At 42.8% G+C, this 20,829-nt stretch overlaps 1 protein-coding gene across 7 annotated transcripts in view; it reads left to right on the forward strand.

Annotated features, from left to right (window-relative positions):
- The window catches only part of LOC135527975 (IQ motif and SEC7 domain-containing protein 1-like), a 260,372-nt gene that overhangs the window by 188,446 nt on the left and 51,097 nt on the right, over positions 1 to 20,829 (forward strand). Inside the window, exon 1 of one of the 7 annotated variants that reach the window (XM_064956688.1) lies at positions 7,935 to 8,315. The exons of 5 other annotated variants lie outside the window; for them this stretch is intronic. In XM_064956688.1, coding sequence (XP_064812760.1) covers positions 8,251 to 8,315 — 65 coding nt within the window. In that variant the 5' untranslated portion in view covers positions 7,935 to 8,250. Of the gene's footprint in view, positions 1 to 7,934; positions 8,316 to 20,829 lie in introns of those variants that run through there. One more of the 7 variants, XM_064956691.1, reaches the window with a different exon arrangement.

Genomic DNA, 20,829 nt, shown 5'->3' on the forward strand with positions numbered 1-20,829 from the left:
AGGACATACGAGGGCAAGGGAGCACACAGTAGGTAAGTAGATCTAGCAGGCCTCCAGCAGAACCCCAGGGCTGAGAGAGCAGACTATAGAGAGAGGGAGAACAGGACACGACACAGAGGGAACGTCTTGTCTGGAGAAGTGATTAGCTGGATGTGGTTGGGGAGGTGAGTGAGGGGGGGGGAATGTGAGGGGGTTTGGCGGATGACAGAGAGTGGGGAGGAGGGATGAAGAGGATTTGTTGTTGAGGTGTTTTGACCCTTTCACCCCACTGCTCCCCCTTAATTCTTTCTCTGCTTCTCGTTCGCCCTCTCTTTCTCGCTTACTCTATTCAACCTCCTTGTAATACTTGCGTCGTACGTACATCCTTACAAAAATAATTGTGTATTTTTCACAGAAAGTTTGTCTGATCTCTGATACGACTGACCAATAATGCAAACTAATTCAACTGGCAACAGATGCTATTGTGAGCCGTACAGTCAATTTGTTAAATCAACACCGTCATTAGATTTCACTTTGCTCTTGTGTGTCTGATTTGATTTAATAGACAGATGTACTTGTCAATCACCCAAAACAAACAGGCCAGTTATTATGTTAAGAGCATTTCACTCACACAGCTTACATCTGGAATATAGATGATCAAGTCACTCACACAGCTTACGTCTGGAATATAGATGATCAAGTCACTCACACAGCTTACGTCTGGAATATAGATGATCAAGTCACTCACACAGCTTACGTCTGGAATATAGACGATCAAGTCACTCACACAGCTTACGTCTGGAATATAGATGATCAAGTCACTCACACAGCTTACGTCTGGAATATAGATGATCAAGTCACTCACACAGCTTACGTCTGGAATATAGATGATCAAGTCACTCACACAGCTTACGTCTGGAATATAGATGATCAAGTCACTCACACAGCTTACGTCTGGAATATAGATGATCAAGTCACTCACACAGCTTACGTCTGGAATATAGACGATCAAGTCACTCACACAGCTTACGTCTGGAATATAGATGATCAAGTCACTCACACAGCTTACGTCTGGAATATAGACGATCAAGTCACTCACACAGCTTACGTGTGGAATATAGACGATCAAGTCACTCACACAGCTTACGTCTGGAATATAGACGATCAAGTCACTCACACAGCTTACGTCTGGAATATAGACGATCAAGTCACTCACACAGCTTACGTCTGGAATATAGATGATCAAGTCACTCACACAGCTTACGTCTGGAATATAGACGATCAAGTCACTCACACAGCTTACGTCTGGAATATAGACGATCAAGTCACTCACACAGCTTACGTCTGGAATATAGATGATCAAGTCACTCACACAGCTTACGTCTGGAATATAGACGATCAAGTCACTCACACAGCTTACGTCTGGAATATAGACGATCAAGTTTCAACTATTTTTGTAACCGTCAGAAGCAGACAGTTTTTACCCACCAATGTATCAAAGCCATTGGAAATCAATTTTGGAGCCAGAGAAAGGAAGGAGAGGCGAGGGAGGCGTCTTTTACAACGTTTGGCCTCCGCTTTACAGACTGGAAGTCTGACTGATGATGGATTGGTCACCATGGTGTCGTTAGACCAGCAAGTAGATGTCAGCACAGAGCTGTTGTTTGGTTCAAAGGGCTCCACAGTGTTTGGCTGCGGAAGGGAAGTCGAGAAGTTTTCTGTTTTTTTCCTGGAGAAATGTGTTTGAAATTTACAGCAAATGTTGGTTCCTTTTGATGCTGTTTTTTTTTACATCACCTTTTGTTGTTGTGAGATGCAGTAATGCAACTGACTACTTGTCACACCCTGACCTTAGAGAGCCTGTTTATTTCTCTATTTGGTTAGGTCAGGGTGGGCATTCTAGTTTTCTATTTCTTTGTTGGCCGGGTATGGTTCCCAATCAGGGGGGATCTGTCCATCGTTGTCTCTGATTGGGAATCATACTTAGGCAGCCTGTTTTCAACCTGAGTTTGTGGGATGTTGTTTTTGCACAGTAGCTGTCTAGCCCTGCAGAACTTTACGTTGCTTTATATGTTGTTGGTGTTTCAGTATTAAATATCATGAACACTTTCCCATGCTGCGCTTTGGTTTCATTCATTCAACAACGGACGTAACAGAACTTCTATTTTCCAGTCCCAGAAAATATGATGAGACTTGTTTGGCCTGCATGTTTGGTATTTTATGTTTTGATTAAATTCAACATAAACATCATGCATTCTGTGAATCATAAGTGGTCATATCAATGGACCACCTCAACATGACATAGACAAATATGCCCTGAAAAAGCAGGTCAGTCTCTTTTTCCATCCCTTGAATCGTTCAATAACTGTCTCACCTCTTGACCCCATTTTCCCTCCTACTCACTCCATGGTCACTGAGATGGCTGACCTCATTGTCTTATGACATCATGGTCATAGCTCAGCTCTCCCTCAGGGTCGCTATGTGTGACTGTTTATAGAGACAACAGAGATGACTCCAATGTCAGTTCTGGCCAGCAGATGGCCCTATCAATCTGGAGGGTAGAGGCACACTGCAGGACCTGTGTGTCTATCTATGGGACAGCTGTGTCATGCACTCTGTGTCACTAGCCCTTAACCACAGATCTGAGATCAGATTACTACACCCCAATCCTTATTTAGCCTGTTTCATTGGTCGGAGGCAAAGCCATGACATGCACTCCAGCTGCCATCTTGTGTATTTATATTCTCAGTGGTCACTCACAGTTGGTAATCTGAGCACAGTGCTGTATGTCATGGCCGATCATGAGGGATACTCTAACTGGAAAGGGGAAAGTAATACTAGTATTGTGTCATATCCTTGTTTTGCCCTCCAAGTAGGCCCATTGCAGTGTAATATCATCACTGAGCATTAGAGAAAGCCAATATTCTACTAGTCATTTTGTTGCAAAATGTGGCATTACCAGAAGATTGTAATCTGTCATTGTAATGTACAGAACAACAGCACCACAGTCTACAGTGGGAGGTATTGTACCACAGTACCAGTTCTCTGTGGGTAGAGGCAGTGGTGTGTTGTTAATTTCTCTGACAGTGTGTTTACCATAGTGTAGTGTGTCATCTCTGATCTCACATGGCTCTGTTTTTAGCATGGCAGCACTGTGTTGTAGTGTGGTTTTGTTCGGCGGTGGGGCTTACAGAGAACACAGAGAAATATGGTAAAGAGGACTGGAGGGTAAACATTTATGCACAGACAAACAAAGCTCCACTTTACATGGCTGCATTTTATTCGCAATAACACAGGAAAAATAGGGTCTCTTTTTTCTCTTTATGTTACTAACAAAATGGTTGCAGTAAAAATAGAACTCATGTACCAACGCACAGGCCTAGGATTGCATGGAGACTTGACTTATTTTGAATTGTGTCATCTTTCCATTCTTGTCCATTTAACTCTATCTTTAACTCCATTTAACTCTACCATCTGCTCACTACAGTGAATGTAGTGAGCAGCACAGTAGAGGTTAGGAGATCATCAATAGAGAGAGCTCAGCGTAGCAGCCCTCTCTGTATAATTGGTTGTGTGCAAAATAAGAATAACCTTAGTGCTGCTGGCGGCCAATTAAACAAATGATTTGCCTTCTTAATTGATGCAATCAAACTGCTATTTTGCTGCAGCGAGAAACAGGAGGAGGAGAAGCAGCCCGTCTATTTTGCTTACTGTCACATACAATATATTGTCCCTATTCTTTGGTACCGTACAACATGACTGCCACGCTTCCTTATTCTAAATGTAGAGTTCAGGCATTACTAATGGATGTAGAGACACGTTTTTAAGACAGGCCCTTCAGACATCACTAGCTGGCGTCTGATGATCTTCGATGGTTCCCTGAAGATCCAGAGGTAACACATCTGTTCTGGCATCGCTGCCAGCCAGGATGGGATTTGATGAGAAACGCTGCATATCCTTTCATTACTGTCAGTCTAAGCTATTTATACATCTGCTTCCAGCTCCCGATTAGACACAGGAATCCTTTATTCCCCAGAAAAATGTGTTTGTTTCTTACTTTGAACGAGTTCCTAACAATTCAGTCCAAATATCCCGGGCCCCTACTTCTGTTAAAACGCTGCCGTATCAAACAATGACATCACCAAGCTAATTGCTTCCAGACCGGGCAGATCTGATTTGTATCATTTTTTCTGGTGCAGTGCTCACTGGCTTTGGCTTGGCCTCCCAAGAACGCAGATATGAGAAATGGTGCAAGACATAATGTAGACAGAGTAGTGCAGCACAACTCTTTTGTATACAATACAATCTCTGTGAGTGGGTCTCCAGGAAACTAGCTATCGCTTCAATGGAAAAACACTGGAGGTCTCAGGAATCTGCAGTACTGTAGCTAGGTGCCGTTTTCCATTTTCATTTATATTTTCTAACATTTTCTGAATGTAAGGCATTCATAACTCAGTATTATTCGTGAAGTGCTAGACTGAAATATGGAAATGGTCTGTGAAGCTACTAACCTTTCAGACAAAATATGCCATAAAGTGGTGGTGTCCCAGACCCGCTATTCTTGCCAAGGCCAGGAGAGGGTGATGGACTGGGAGCTGTAATTCAGTCAGGCCATGTGCAGTGAGCTGGGGAGACCAGGGGTTTTTATGAGCACAGACAGGGCCCCCTGTTGGAATTCCCAACCATGACATCATTCCCATGGAGAGAGCTGTGCAGACGCTTGGAGAGGGGCAGAGGGGATAAAGAAGGTTTTCCGACATATACACACAGAGCAAGAGAGAGATGGAGCAGGAGGTAGACACAGAGGGTTTGTTCAGTGTTTAAAGTCAATACATATTTGTTCACTTTCCTTGTACTCAGTTTTAACAGTGCTTGGATGTGTTCAGCAGTTTATTCAGTGAGATAGTTGACATTGCTGTGGGGAAGAACACACTTGTATCATCAGCAAAAAACATTTGAAAAGGTAGTTTTGATGCAGATCATTAATATAAACTAGAAATAAGAGGTTATAGGTATCGATCCTTGTCAAACACCATGATCTGGGGGGGAGGGCATTTTGCATTCTTCATTTTTAGATAGTGCTGTCATTCTTTGAACTATGTGACGTAGAAGTCCGTCACTGGCCGCGGGCAGCATTTGGTTCTTTAACGCACGCACACATTCATCACTCCTCCCTGCTCCGTTATCAGTTAACAATGTGGGTCGACACACATTAACTTCTGTCTTAGTACATACATTTCACTCTTGTCAGTGTTCATTTGTAATATAAGTAATATGCATTATACTTATCTATGTTGTGGATGAGCGCGTTTTGTTTGTTTGTTCTGTTCGTCTCTATCTCTGTAGCTTCCGGGTATGCTGGATAAGGACCCGAGCAAAGGGAATCGGGCTGACTTTGTAGTGCCTGTCCCAAATGGCTCATTAATGTAAATGGGCATATTAAAATATACCGTCAGTAGTGATGTCATTTTGTAAATGTTATGTGGTGATATTGTTTAAAAAACATGTTGCAATGTATATACTTTAGTATGTTTAGTTAAATGGAAAATGTAGGTTTGACTAGGTAATTGCTTAATTAATTAGTGTTAATTGTTCTGAGGGGAGGGGCTAGCCCTACAAAAAGAGCCTATCTTTCAGTTCATGGAGAGGCATTTTGGATTGAGCTGTGGATGGGGTAGCGTTGTTGTTGTTGTTGTTGTTGTTGTTGTTGTTGTTGTTGTTGTTGTTGTTGTTGTTGTTGTTGTTGTTGTTGTTGTTGTTGTTGTTGTTGTTGTTGTTGTTGTTGTTGTTGTTGTTGTTGTTGTTGTTGTTGTTGTTGTTGTTAAAGCTGGCTCATAAGGTATATGTTTGATGGCAGTACTGTTGTTTTTGTTCCGGAATCACTATGTAAATAAACACCCTGAAGCACAGAAGAACTTTCTGGCCTGCTCTATGTGACAAACTGCTTATCAATGTTTTCAATTGAGGTCCTACATAAATGGTTTCAATAATGTTGAACTTGAGCCAGTCCTGATCTTATACAGATATTACCAAAAGTCCCGCTTGCTTGAGGCCATAATGCTTGTCCTTGCATATTACACTCACTCCCCAAAAGTGTTAATCGACCATATGAAATCAAGTGATATTCTCCAGACCCGTAATCATTCCTAACAAATCTAAGTGGCTCTGATAATGTAGCTGTCCATCTCACCACTGGACCACCAGACCGTAATGAAATCCTCCCCTCATATCAATTCAAATCTCCCTTCCAAACGAATGTCAGCATGGATTGTGTTTATTTATTTAGTATCTCTTGTGATGAAAGCATTGACTGCCGCTGCAGCCCGAGGGGCTTTGATAATATTCTGGACTCATTTCAGAATACCGGCGAACGCTTAGATGCTCTCGCCTTGGGTTTACTATCACGTCTGAATTACAACATAATGAGCCTGTAAAATAGATTGAAAGCCGTTTAAGAAGTTGTGGGTTTTTGATACCGTTTTTCTTCTTGGTGTGGGCGTTTTGTTTACTGTCGGGTCGTAACTAAGCATGGCTTCTAAACAATGGAAAGACTGCGTGACAGGTAATTCCTGTCAATCAAGTTGGGTGTCTGCTGCTGTACAATGTGTTGTCAGCTGTGGGGCTACAGCAGCACTACGGGTCTGGGTCTCTGCTCCGTCTGAAATTGCTCCTTAGTCAGTCTGCCCTCCTCCTCCTGCAGCAGCACAGCCATCTGCTGTCTCTATAACCATTATGTTCCCCACCCGCCACTCAGCTAGGCTCACAGACACACATGGTAAAAAAGGCTCATTTTTTTCCTTGTGAGCTTCCTTCTATTTCTCTTTCTCTGTGTCTCTCTGACTCCCTCCCTCTTTCTGTTTCTCTCTCAATCTTCCGTTTGAAGTCCCAGATGAAAAGGGGCCAAAGGAAGCAATAATTCTCTCCCCGGGGAAGCCCAGGGTTCAGGCTTGTAATTAGAGGAAATCACCACCTTCCTCCTGAGACGAGTACGTCAGTGATTGGTGTCCCCAGTAAACCCGACTCATCTGGGAACCATTTTTCCCATATTTCTTGTGTCTGCTGTCATTATTCCCCCAAAATACCCCTGACTGGGGGGCAGTTTGGCCTTGTTCCCCACATACCCCAATCCCCTCTCTTACTGGGTTAATTGTTCTCGGGCCCTGTCCTGTCAACCTTAAGGAGCCTAGAGAGCACAGCATTATCGCAGGCAAGGGTATCTACTGGAGCTCATGCCTGACTGACACACTCAGTCCATTATGGTACAATGGGAGACATTCTATGTGCTGCTTCATTATCTTCCATCCATGACAGAGCTTGAAAGAGCTGAATACAGACACTACAGAGAATGTGGAAGGGACATCTTGAAATGGGAAAGTGAAAAGAATAGGTGATGAGAGAGGAATAGAGAAACTAAGAGGCTATACCGATACAGAAAGGCAGGGGGACTGTACAGTAGCTCTTATATCCTTTGGAATTGCATTAGAGATATGGAGGGAGGGAGAGGAGGGGCCTCTAAATTCATACTAAGAAAGGCCTTTCTCTCTTCCTATTTTTCCTCATTGTTTATATGCAAACATTCAGTGCTGGACCCTGAAAGACTATATTAATAGAGGTGCTTCTACCTCTCTCTCTCATTCCCCCCTTCTCTCTCCGCCCCCCCCCCCCCCGCCCTCTCTGTGTGCCCTTCGTGGCTCGCTTGCTCTCCCTCCATCCCTTCCTCTCATGTTTTTTCCCCTCCCTCAGATAGCATGACTTTATTTTATCTTTGTTGGTCGGTCATTTGTATTCCCCCCTCAGCGTTCTACTAGAGGAATTCCATCCCCTTTCCTCTCCCTAGCTACAGAACACACACCCCCCTTCCCTGCTCCCGCCTCCATCCATACTGCTAACAGTCCAGCGTCTCCACCCACCAGCCCCCACTTCCACCTCACACACACTCCTGCCAGCCTGAAGAGCTGAGGACAGACAGAGAGAGAGAGAGGGGGGGAAGGAAAGAGTGAGTGAAAGATTCCTCCATTCGTCTGTCAGTGGCTATACTGACTGCCTCTGCCACCTAGCAATCACTGCTAGCCCGCCTGCCTGCCATACATCCATAGGGAACTGCCTTGAGAAGGCAAAGCAATGGGAGTATACTGTATGCTGCTAATGCAGTGCTATACCTAGAGGGCTAGGCGATGGCACTGTGTCCCATCTGAGAGGGATCCATAGGCAGTAACAGGGAGAGATGGCTGGTAATGCTTGGAGCACCTCGTCTTGTGACTGCTAGCTAGCATGTGGTGTTTGCACTGTAACTCAGAGAAGACCCAGTCCTTACTGGAGCTGGAGCTGGATAGCTGGTAAGGCAGGGTGGTATAGTGTGAGTGAGTGAGTGAGTGAGTGAGTGAGTGAGTGAGTGAGTGAGTGAGTGAGTGAGTGCGTGCATATATTTTTCTCCTGATCTGTTTGTCATCGGGCAAGGTTAGACAAGGCTAGTATGGCAAGTGATCAGGCACAATGTTTCTTAAACAGAAATGTGTCTGTGTGTGTGTGTGTCTGTGTGCTTTTGTTTGTGCAACACAATCTCTGTATGCATGCTTTGATATGTGTCTCACGTTCTTAACATAGTGCTTTTCTAGTGGCGTGCAAAGCATATCCACATTACATGAGCCAGGGTAGATGCAGTAGTTATCTTACAGTTGTGATATTAGGTTCACGATAATGAATTCTGTGCTCCAACTTCATCGAATTGCATAGGTGTGGGGTGTGCCATTTTGATATCACCTCTTCTTTTATCAAAATAGGTGATTTTCACTTGGCCTCTTTGCATAACTGAATAGATTGTTTGCAGCTTTACAGAATGTGATACATCAATACTGCTACAGTATAGTGTCAGTCTAACTGACATGTACAGGGCCTTCAGAAAGTATTCATACAAATGTTATTACAGCCTGCATTTAAAATGGATTAAATGTATGTGTTTTCTCACCCATCTACACACAATACCCCATAATGACAAAGTGAAAGCAAGTTTTTAGAAATGTTTGCAAATTTATTGAACTACAGAAATATCTAATTGAAGTATTCACACCCCTGAGTCAATACTTTGTAGAAGCAAATTTGGCAGCGATTACAGGTGTGAGTCTTTCTGGGTAAGTCTCTCAGAGTTTTCCACACCTGGTTGTGCAACATTTGCCCATTTTAATATTTTCAGAATTCTTCAAGCTCTGTCAAATTGGTTGTTGATCATTGCTAGACAACTATTTTCAGGTCTTGACATAGATTTTCAAGTAGTTTCAAGTCAAATCTGTAACTAGACCACTCAGGAACATTCACTGTCTTCTTGGTAAGCAACTCCAGTGTAGATTTGGCCTTGTGTTTTAGGTTATTGTCCTGCTGAAAGGTGAATTCATCTCCCAGTGTCTGGTGGGAAGCAGACTAAATCAGGTTTTCCTCTAGGATTTTGCCTGTGCTTAGCTTCATTCAGTTTTTTTTTATCCTGAAAAATTCCCCAGTCCTAAACAATTACAAGCATACCCATAACCATTATGCATGAAAATATGGAGAGTGGTACTCAGTAATGGCAAAGCTAATTGCTTTGCCACACTTTCTGCATTTTTACTTTAGTGCCTTGTTGCATACAGGATACATGTTTTGGAGTATTTTTATTCTTTACAGGCTTCCTTCTTTTCACTCTGTCAATTAGGTTAGTATTGTAGAGTAACTACAATGTTGTTGATCCGTTTTCAATTTTCTCCTTTCACAGCCATCTAACTGTTTTAAAGTCACCATTGGCCTCATGAAATTCCTGAACAGTTTCCTTCCTCTCCGGCAACTGAATTAGGAAGGATGCCTGTATCTTTGTAGTGGCTGGGTGTATTGATACACCATCCAAAGTGTAATAATAACTTCACCAAGCTCAAAGGGATATTCGTCTACAAATAGGTGAACTTCTTTGACAGACGTTGGAAAACCTCCCTGGTCTTTGTGGTTGAATCTGTGTTTGAAATTCACTGCTCGACTGAGTGACCTTACAGATAATTGTATGTGTGGGGTACAGAAGTGAGGTATTCATTCAAAAATCATGTAAAACACAATTATTGCACACAGAGTGAGTCCATGCAACTTATTAAGCACATTTTTACTCTTGAACTTAAGGCTTGCCATAACAAAGGGTTGAATAGTTATTGACTCGAGACATTTCCTCTTTTCCTTTTTAGTTAATTAGTAAAAATGTCAAAAACATATATGCACTTTGACATTATGGGGTATTGTGTGTAGGCCAGTGGCAAAACATCTCCATTTAAACAATTTTAAATTCAGGCTGTAACACAATGTATGTGTGCTGTATTTCTGCCCATTGTCATGAGTTGAAGGGCATTCCTGTGGAGTCACTGGCTGTGACTGACTGAGGGGGCTGTTCTCTTATGGCTGGATCGTCAAGGGCAGGTGTGGAGTGTGGTGCGGCAGCTAATTGAATTATTAATTACTGAGAGAATGACTGTCTGGTTGTTAGCATCGCTAGACACATGACAACTGGCAGGCTCAGGTTCAGACAGCAGGCGTCCAGCACTGGGCCTGTACGTTGGTGGGGTGAGGACGGTACTGTAGCAGCCTATATTGGGAGTGCTTTGTGGATGACGGCCATATTGAGTGAGTGGTCTGTTGATGATGCACCACCACCAAGCCATCTCTTTCAAAAGAGACCGTTCTTTACTGCATCCGTCCTGTGCTCATGAATACCTTTGAGGCTCTTAGTTTAATACAGAATTTATATTTTTTGAATAATACAATTTAAATCAAATAAAAAATCATCCCCTATAAGAGTTTTTAATCAGTAAATCAATCATGATGCGGAATGACTCATTCACTTACAATGGGAAGTAAAGCATATAGAAGGAAAATAAGGAACCGAGGCAGTCAGACAGTGAGTCACGTGGGCCAGGCTTGCTATATAAAGCAGGCAGACAGGCATTGAGGCATTCAGTTACTGTTGGATTGAACTTTAGAATGAGTGAAACAAGTGACCTAAGCGACTTTGAGCGAGGTATGATCGTGGGCGCCAGGCGCGCTGGATCCAGTATCTCAGAAACGGACGACCTCCTGGGCTTTTCACGCACGACAGTGTCGAGGGTTCACTGATAATGGTGCGACGAATAGAGAAAAAAACAGTCAGCGGCAGTCCTGTGTGCGAAAACAGCTTGTTGATTAGAGGTCGAAGGAGAATGGCAAGAATTGTGCAAGCTAACAGGTGGGCCACAAACAGGTAAATAACTGGTGTGCAGAATGGCGTCTCGGAACGTACAACTCGTCGGTTATTGTCACGGATGGGCTGTTGCAGCAGATGACAACACTGGTTTCCACTCCTATCAGCTATATACATGAAGAAGCAGCTCCAGTGGGCACGCGATCACCAAACCTGGACAATGGAGGAGTGGAAAAACATTGCCTGGTCCAGCGAATCCCGGTTCCTGTTGTGTTATGCTAATGGCAGAGTTAGGATTTGGCGTAAGCGGCATGAGTCCATGGCCCCATCCTGCATGGTGTCAACGGTACAGACTGCTGGCGGTGGTGTACAACTGCGTGATGCAACAGAATTGTGGTGCGTATCAATGGTGCTGCAGGCAGATGAGGAGAACGTTTGCACCAGAGACTGTGTGGTCACTGGAATGAAGGAAAAAGCTCACCAGACACCATTCAGTTGAATCAATGAACCTAGAGCTGTGGCATTAGAGCCCATAACCCCCACCCGTCACCCTAACCCTCACACCACAAACAGTGTGCCCTCTCCAGTAGAGTAGACCACCAGCACATGTTCTCCAAACACAACAAAAACAGATGTTTTCTCTCTCCACTGCCAGCCAGTGACTCATAAATACAAAAGCAAACACTGGTCCTGGGACTGGTGTTCTGTCTAGACAGTCATTCCTCATTCATTAGACGGTGTGCCAACGCTCCTGCTAGCTCGGACACTGAAACTAAAGTAGGAGACCGTTAAAATTAAGAAGTCCGAATTAAGGTAGTAAAAATCACGACTATAATGAGGCCGATGTCAACTACATAACGTCTACTGGAAACTCTCCTAACGATCCCGTCAGTTAACTTGGCCGGCTCAGCTAGCCAGTTTCCAGCTGTACTACACTGTAAATTCCAATCTGCTTCTGTATACGAGCTCTCATTATTGAACCTGAAAGGAGAAATGTATCTCAATTAGGCTTGTGGTATCTTTCAATGATTTTTGTAATCTTTCACAAGACATCTAATGGCCCTTTTGGGTACTTTAGGTGATCACAGGTGTCTAATTATTTCCTACCCTCTGTGTGGCCTTATCACATGTAAAATATATGGAATAGTGAAATGTATTTCTGTCTGTAATAAAGCCCTTTTGTGGGGAAAAACTCATTCTGATTGGCTGGGCCTGGGCCTGACTGCCAAGTGAAATCTATAGATTAGGGCCTAAGGATTATATTTCAATTGACTGATTTCCTTTTATGAACTGTACCTCAGTAAAATCTTTAAAATTGTTGCATGTTGAATTTATATTTTTGTTCAGTGTATATATATGAATAAAAAATTTTAAGTTCAAGTATAAATTACCGAAGTTACGATAGATTGACATAGATTTTCTGTTAATTACCAAAATTACTGAAGATTCCGGTAGCTTTGGTAAACTACCAGTACATTTGCGACCCTAATTTGAATGTTGTTTATAGCCATGTTGCTGTGTGGTCTGTTGAGCTTTGACCTCCGAAACGTTTTTACACATCTGCGTCTTTGTGGACCACAGTTTGTGTTTGTATTTATGAGCTCTCTGAGTCACTGGCTGGCAGTGGAGAGAGAAAACATCTGTTTTTGTTGTGTTTGGAGAACATGTGCTGGTGGTCTACTCTACTGGAGAGGGGACACTGTTTGTGGTGTGAGGGTTAGGGTGACGGGTGACGGGTGGGGGTTATGGGCTCTAATGCCACAGCATGATGTCTGGTGAGCTTTTTTCCTTAATTCCAGTGAAGTACAAAAGGCTAAACGAGGAAAGGAAGGACATTCTGTCATACACCAAGCTCAACATAGTCTTGACAAAGATGAGCAAAAAATACTATAAAATAAATAAAACCAATACTGAGCTATATTGTTTAAAACAAATGGAATTATTTTATGATAATACAATTGCACAGAGAAAGACATTTTATTTACAAAGTAATTAAAGTAAATCTCAAGATAATGTTCAAAATTCTTGCCACCCCTGTTTTGGATACATCCTCCCGTTGCGAGGACAACAACACTGAACCTTTTGTCTAAAATGTTTTATGAGATTGGAGAACACATTAGGAGGATCTTAGACCATCTTAGACCATTCCTCCATACAGAATCTTTCCAGATCTGCTCTTATGATCTGCCCTCCTCAATTCAACCCACAGGTTTTCAATGCGGTTCAATTTTCAGAGAGAGAGATTTTGTGGTCAATTAACAATTTCTTTGTGGATTTTGATTAGTGCTTGGGGTTATTGTCGTGCTGGAAGGTCTACTTGTGGCCTAGTGACAGCCTCCTGGCAGAGGCAAACAGGTTTTTGGCTAAAATGTCCTGGTTCTTGGCAAAGTTCACGATGCCGTTGACATGGGCCCCAGGACCAGTGAAAGAAAAATAGCCCCATAACATCAAAGATCTACTACCATATTTTACCGTACTGTAGGTATGAGGTACTCTTCTGAATATAATCTGTTTTTCAATGCCAAACCCACCACTGATGTGCATGGCAAAATAGCATTATTTTCATGTCATTTGAACACATTGGATTTGAGTCTGAATTTGACTCCCTCCCCAACCCTTCAGAATGCATACGCATTCGAACACAATCGGATCGTCTGATTGGTACCAGAAACCGAGGGGTTGGGCCAGAGCCAGAGTACCTGTGGGGAAAGGGATGTTTTGAGAATTCATCATTGGCTTTGATACTCTGATTAGTTAAAGATGATCCAATCGCTGTTGACTTTGTTTTGTACAACTCCCAAACATCACCACAAAGGACTTCAATGATGGCAGATTCAGACTGAAGTATGTAGTGATGATAGCGATCGATAGAGCAGTGGAAGAATTCAGTAGGTCGTCAGGAAACTGGAACTCCTTCAGCCTGCACGTCATTAGCAGTCCACTATTCCCAGAACCCCAGTGGATGTGACTCCTCTTTTCCGGGAAGGCGTGAATTTTGCTCCCTCTGGACTGTGTGATGGAATAAGCTGAGGCCTTTACGTGTTTATCAGTATATGCAGAGAAAAAGGGAGGAAGGAGAGAGAGAGGGACAACCCACCGCTGGCTCCCCAGCTGAAAATCACTACCAGCTGAACTGACACCCTCCTCCAGTCCTTCCAGATCCAAACCAGGAGGAGAGCTAGGGATCGTAGACCACCATTCCTGCTTTTAGTTTGCTAATATAATAAAAGACAAGTCAAACTTGATTTAAAGTCATGTGGAAGGCAATATGAATCTCTCATTTGGGAGATGTTTCTATATCACTTGATTCATTGCCTTTCCACTGGTTTAAGCTTTCTTCTATGGTGGTTTGTTAATCCCCATCTTATCAGACCACTGGTGAAAAAAGTACCCAATTGTCATACTTGAGTAAAAGTATAGATACCTTAATAGAACGTTAGTCAAGTAAAAGTGAAAGTCACCCAGTAAAAAGTCTAAAAGTCTTTGGTTCTAAATAGGTTTAAGAATGAAAAGTAAATGTAATTGCTCAAATATACTTTAGTATCAAAAGTAAAAGTATAAATCACTTCAAATTCCTTATATTAAGTAAAGCAGACAGCACCATTGAATTATATATATTTAAAAAATTACAGATAACAAGGGGCACACTCCAACACTGACATAATTTACAAGTGATGCATTTGTGTTTAGTGAGTCCGCCAGATCAGAGGCAGTAGGGATGACCAGGGATGTTCTCTTGAAGTGAATGAATTGGACAATTTTCCTGTCCTGCTAAACATTCAACATGTAACAAATACTTTTCGGTGTCAGGAAAATGCATGGAGTAAAAAGTGCAGTATTTTCTTTAGGAATGTAGTGAAGTAAAAGTTGACAAAAATATGATTTGTAAAGTACAGATACCCCAAAAAACTACTTAAGTAGTACTTATTTTTAGTAAAGTATTTTTACTAAAGTACTTTCCACCACTGTATCGTGTTGGCTGATAAGGACACAATGGATTTTTTGTCATAACTCAAATAACCAAGTGTAGTCTGTAGATGTGTTGTTATTAAAACCTCTCTCCTGGAGTTACAGTTGAAGTCGGAAGTTTACATACATTTTAGCCAAATGTATTTAAACTCAGTTTTTCACAATTCCTGACATTTAATCCTAGTAGAAATTCCCTGTCTTAGGTCAGTTAAGATCACCACTTTATTTTAAGAATGTGAAATGTCAGAATAATAGTAGAGCGAGTGATTTATTTCAGCTTTTATTTCTTTCATCCAATTCCCAGTGGGTCAGAAGTTTACATACACTCAATTAGTATGTGGAAGCATTGCCTTTAATTCTTTAACTTGGGTCAAATGTTTCGGGTAGCCTTCCACAAGTTTCCCACAATAAGTTGGGTGAATTTTGGCCCATTCCTCCTGACAGAGCTGGTGTAGCTGAGTCAGGTTTGTAGGCCTCCTTGCTTCCACACACTTTTTCAGTTCTGCCCACAAATATTCTATAGGATTGAGGTCAGGGCTTTGTGATGGCCACTCCAATACCTTGACTTTGTTGTCCTTAAGCCATTTTGCCACAACTTTGGAAGTATGCTTGGGGTCATTGTCCATTTGGAAGACCCATTTGCGACCAAGCTTTACCTTCCTGACTGATATCTTGAGATGTTGCTTCAATATATCCACATAATCTTCCATCCTCCTGATGCCATCTATTTTGTGAAGTGCACCAGTCCCTCCTGTAGAAAAGCACCCCCACAACATGATGCTGCCACCCCCGTGCTTTACGGTTGGGATGGTGTTCTTCGGCTTGCAAGCCTCCCCCTTTTTCCTCCTAACGATGGTCATTATGGCCGAACAGTTCTATTTTTGTTTCATCAGACAAGTGGACATTTCTCCAAAAAGTATGATCTTTGTCCCCATGTACAGTTGCAAACCGTAGTCTGGCCTTTTTATGCGGTTTTGGAGCAGTGGCTTATTCCTTGCTGAGCGGCCTTTCAGGTTATGTTGATATAGGACTCGTTTTACTGTGGACATAGATACTTTTGTACCTGTTTCCTCCAGCATCTTCATAAGGTCCTTTGCTGTTGTTCTGGGATTGATTTTCACTTTTCGCACCAAAGTATGTTTGTCACGCCCTGACTTTAGAGAGCGTTTTTATGTCTATATTTGGTTTGGTCAGGGCGTGATTTGGGTGGGCATTCTATGTGTTGTATTTCTTTGTGTTTGGCCGAGTGTGGTTCCCAATCAGAGGCAGCTGTCTATCGTTGTCTCTGATTGGAAATCATACTTAGGTAGCCTTTTTTCCCCACCTATGTTGTGGGATCTTATCCTTGTATTGTTGCTGTTGAGCCCTACAAGGCTGTACGTTTCGTTGGTTCTCTCTTTCTTGTTATCATTAAAGAATATGATTAACCTACCCCACGCTGCATCTTGGTCTAATTCCACCAACGTCGACCGTTACAACGTTAATCTCTAGGAGACAGAACGTGCCTCCTTCCTGAGTGGTATGACGGCTGCGTGGTCCCATGGTGCTTATACTTGCATACTACAGTATATTGTTTGTACAGATGAACGTGGTACCTTCAGGCATTTGGAAATTGCTCTCAATGATGAACCAGACTTGTGGAGGTCTACATTTTTTTCTGTGGTCTTGGCTGATTTCTTTTGATTTTCCCATGATGTCAAGCAAAGAGGCACTGAGTTTTGAAGGTAGGCCTTGAAATACATCCACAGGTACACCTCCAATTGACTCAAAGGATGTCAATTAGCCTATCAGAAGCTTCTAAAGCCATGACATAATTTTCTGGAATTTTCCAAGCTGTTTAAAGCCAGTCAACTTAGTGTATGTAAACTTCTGACCCACTGGAATTGTGATACAGTGAATTATAAGTGAAATAATCTGTCTGCAAACATTTGTTGGAAAAATTACTTGTGTCATGCACAAAGTAGATGTCCTAACCGACTTGCCAAAACTATAGTTTGTTGACAATACATTTGTGGAGTGGTTGAAAAAGTAAACTTCCGACTTCAACTGTATGTCATATGAGGCCCTGCTTTCCTCTCCTCCTCTCCCTTCTTTTCAGCCTGAAACATCTGCTTTCTAAAACACATCTTTTTCTTCGTTCTTTTTTTTATGTTCTCTTCCTCTCATCATGAACGACTGACCTGACAGGTGGGGGGGGGGGTGACCTTCAAGGAAAAGAACAGCAGGACGGCACGTTGAGTCTCTCTCTCTCTCCTTGCTCTTTCTCTCCTTACTTACACCATTTTGGTGGCTGAAGAGGGAGAATTATAATCCGAGGGAGGGTGGGTGCTGTTGCATGATGGATTGAGGTGGAGAATTAGAATCAGAGGGAGAGTGGGTGCTGTTGCATGATGGATGGAGGTGGAGAATTAGAATCCGAGGGAGATGGATGGAGGTGGAGAATTAGAATCCGAGGGAGATGGCTGGAGGTGGAGAATTAGTATCTGAGGGAGAGTGGGTGATGTTGCGTGATGGCTGGAGGTGGAGAATTAGAGTCAGAGGGAGAGTGGGTGCTGTTGCTTGATGGCTGGAGGTGGAGAATTGGAATCCGAGGGAGAGTGGGTGCTGTTGCTTGATGGCTGGAGGTGGAGAATTCGAGTCCGAGGGAGAGTGGGTGCTGTTGCGTGATGGATGGAGGTGGAGAATTGGAATCCGAGGGAGAGTGGGTGCTGTTGCTTGATGGCTGGAGGTGGAGAATTGGAGTCCGAGGGAGAGTGGGTGCTGTTGCGTGATGGCTGGAGGTGGAGAATTAGAGTCCGAGGGAGAGTGGGTGCTGTTGCTTGATGGCTGGAGGTGGAGAATTGGAGTCCGAGGGAGAGTGGGTGCTGTTGCGTGATGGCTGGAGGTGGAGAATTGGAGTCCGAGGGAGAGTGGGTGCTGTTGCGTGATGGATGGAGGTGGAGAATTGGAATCCGAGGGAGAGTGGGTGCTGTTGCATGATGGATGGAGGTGGAGAATTGGAGTCCGAGGGAGAGTGGGTGCTGTTGCGTGATGGCTGGAGGTGGAGAATTGGAGTCCGAGGGAGAGTGAGTGCTGTTGCGTGATGGATGGAGGTGGAGAAGTGAGGATAAGACTGTATGAGAGACTTCAGTATTCCATGGAAAGGGCCAGCACAGTAAAGAGAGGGAATTATGCACCGTCAAGCAACCATATCCACTACTGTCATACAGTGAAGAACAACCCAGAAAACTCTTACAGTAGCTTAAGAAAACCAGATTCTAAATCTCTGTAGCAAAGCTTATTTCTGACAGGATCAGTCTTTGTGAGAAGCGCATGCAACAATAGACAGAAAGAGATTCACTGTAGCACCGACGGTTCAGGGCTTCATGAAGCTGTTTATTCAGTTCATCATAGTCTGTTATGCCAGAGAAACCACCAATTCCAATATTCCCCTGAAATGAAATGATGGACTATATCAAATACAATAAATCATTTGTATTGATGAAACCATGAAAATCGCAGGTCTGTCAAATTCATAGTAAAATAAAGGCATTGTTATAGCCGGTCTCTCTGGTAGTGCTGTGGCAGGATACTAGGTGCACCTGCCTCACACTTCGGGGACAAGTCCGTCGTCACACAGTTTGCCATGACAGATGGTTGGGAACACTTGTCCCCACGGCGATTATGCAACAAGTGTGATTTCACTCTGGGTGTGTTGGTGCTGCATGCAGGAAATAGGCCTCTGTGTGTATCTTAACACTAGCTAGCTGTCTGCAGGTCTAGACTGTCTAGATACAGTACACTGTGTGTATATCTAATGCCCAGAGGGAGGCGGTTAGCGTTCGTTTACTGTCAAGGTAATGTGACCCTCGGTGTCTCAGCCCAACAGAACAGAGAGTTAGACTTAATGTTATCCACTTAACCTGTCACAGGGATCTACTCTGATATAGTCCCCTGTTGAAGAATTGGTGTGTATGAAAGCTGTGGATGGTGTGTAACTACGAGTTATGTCTTAGAGTTTTGTCTTGCTATGAGTTATTAGAACTACATTTGATTCAGTTCAACTCAATACGTTTAGATCAACTCAATACATTCAGATCAACTCAATGCATTCAGATCAACTCAATGCATTTGGATCAATTCAATACATCCAGTTCAACACAAATACATTCAGATCAACTCAAGGTGTAGCCTATGTATCCCCAAGGGCGAATTTTAGCTGGGCTTAAAGTGTCAGTGCAGACACTACAGGTTGACCGATTAATCGGAATGGCCGATTAATTAGGGCCGATTTCAAGTTTTCATAACAATCGGAAATCTGTATTTTTGGATGCCAATTTTTTTTAAATGTATTTTATACACCTTTATTTAACTAGGCAAGTCAGTTAAGAACACATTCTTATTTTCAAAGACGGCCTAGGAAAGGTGGGTTAACTTGCCTTGTTCAGGGGCAGAACGATAGATTTTTACCTGGTCAGCTCGGGGATTCAATCTTGCAACCTTACGGTTAACTAGACCAACACTCTAACCACCTGCCTCACGAGAAGCCTGCCTGTTACGCGAATGCAGTAGAAGCCAAGGTAAGTTTCTAGCTAGCCTTAAACTTATCTTATAAAAAACAATCAATCAATCATAATCACTAGTTACAGTGCCTTGCGAAAGTATTCGGCCCCCTTGAACTTTGCGACCTTTTGCCACATTTCAGGCTTCAAACATAAAGATATAAAACTGTATTTTTTTGTGAAGAATCAACAAGTAGGACACAATCATGAAGTGGAACGACATTTATTAGATATTTCAAACCTTTTTAACAAATCAAAAACTGAAAAATTGGGCGTGCAAAATTATTCAGCCCCCTTAAGTTAATACTTTGTAGCGCCACCTTTTGCTGCGATTACAGCTGTAAGTCGCTTGGGGTATGTCTCTATAGGTTTTGCACATCGAGAGACTGAACTTTTTTCCCATTCCTCCTTGCAAAACAGCTCGAGCTCAGTGAGGTTGGATGGAGAGCATTTGTGAACAGCAGTTTTCAGTTCTTTCCACAGATTCTCGATTGGATTCAGGTCTGGACTTTGACTTGGCCATTCTAACACCTGGATATGTTTATTTTTGAACCATTCCATTGTAGATTTTGCTTTATGTTTTGGATTATTGTCTTGTTGGAAGACAAATCTCCGTCCCAGTCTCAGGTCTTTTGCAGACTCCATCAGGTTTTCTTCCAGAATGGTCCTGTATTTGGCTCCATCCATCTTCCCATCAATTTTAACCATCTTCCCTGTCACTGCTGAAGAAAAGCAGGCCCAAACCATGATGCTGCCACCACCATGTTTGACAGTGGGTATGGTGCGTTCAGGGTGATGAGCTGTGTTGCTTTTATGCCAAACATAACATTTTGCATTGTTGCCAAAAAGTTCAATTTTGGTTTCACCTGACCAGAGCATCTTCTTCCACATGTTTGGTGTGTCTCCCAGGTGGCTTGTGGCAAACTTTAAACAACACTTTTTATGGATATCTTTAAGAAATGGCTTTCTTCTTGCCACTCTTCCATAAAGGCAAGATTTGTGCAATACACGACTGATTGTTGTCCTATGGACAGAGAATCCCACCTCAGCTGTAGATCTCTGCAGTTCATCCAGAGTGATCATGGGCCTCTTGGCTGCATCTCTGATCAGTCTTCTCCTTGTATGAGCTGAAAGTTTAGAGGGACGGCCAGGTCTTGG

Source organism: Oncorhynchus masou, chromosome 33 (genome assembly GCF_036934945.1).
Source record: "Oncorhynchus masou masou isolate Uvic2021 chromosome 33, UVic_Omas_1.1, whole genome shotgun sequence".
Classification (NCBI taxonomy): domain Eukaryota; kingdom Metazoa; phylum Chordata; class Actinopteri; order Salmoniformes; family Salmonidae; genus Oncorhynchus; species Oncorhynchus masou.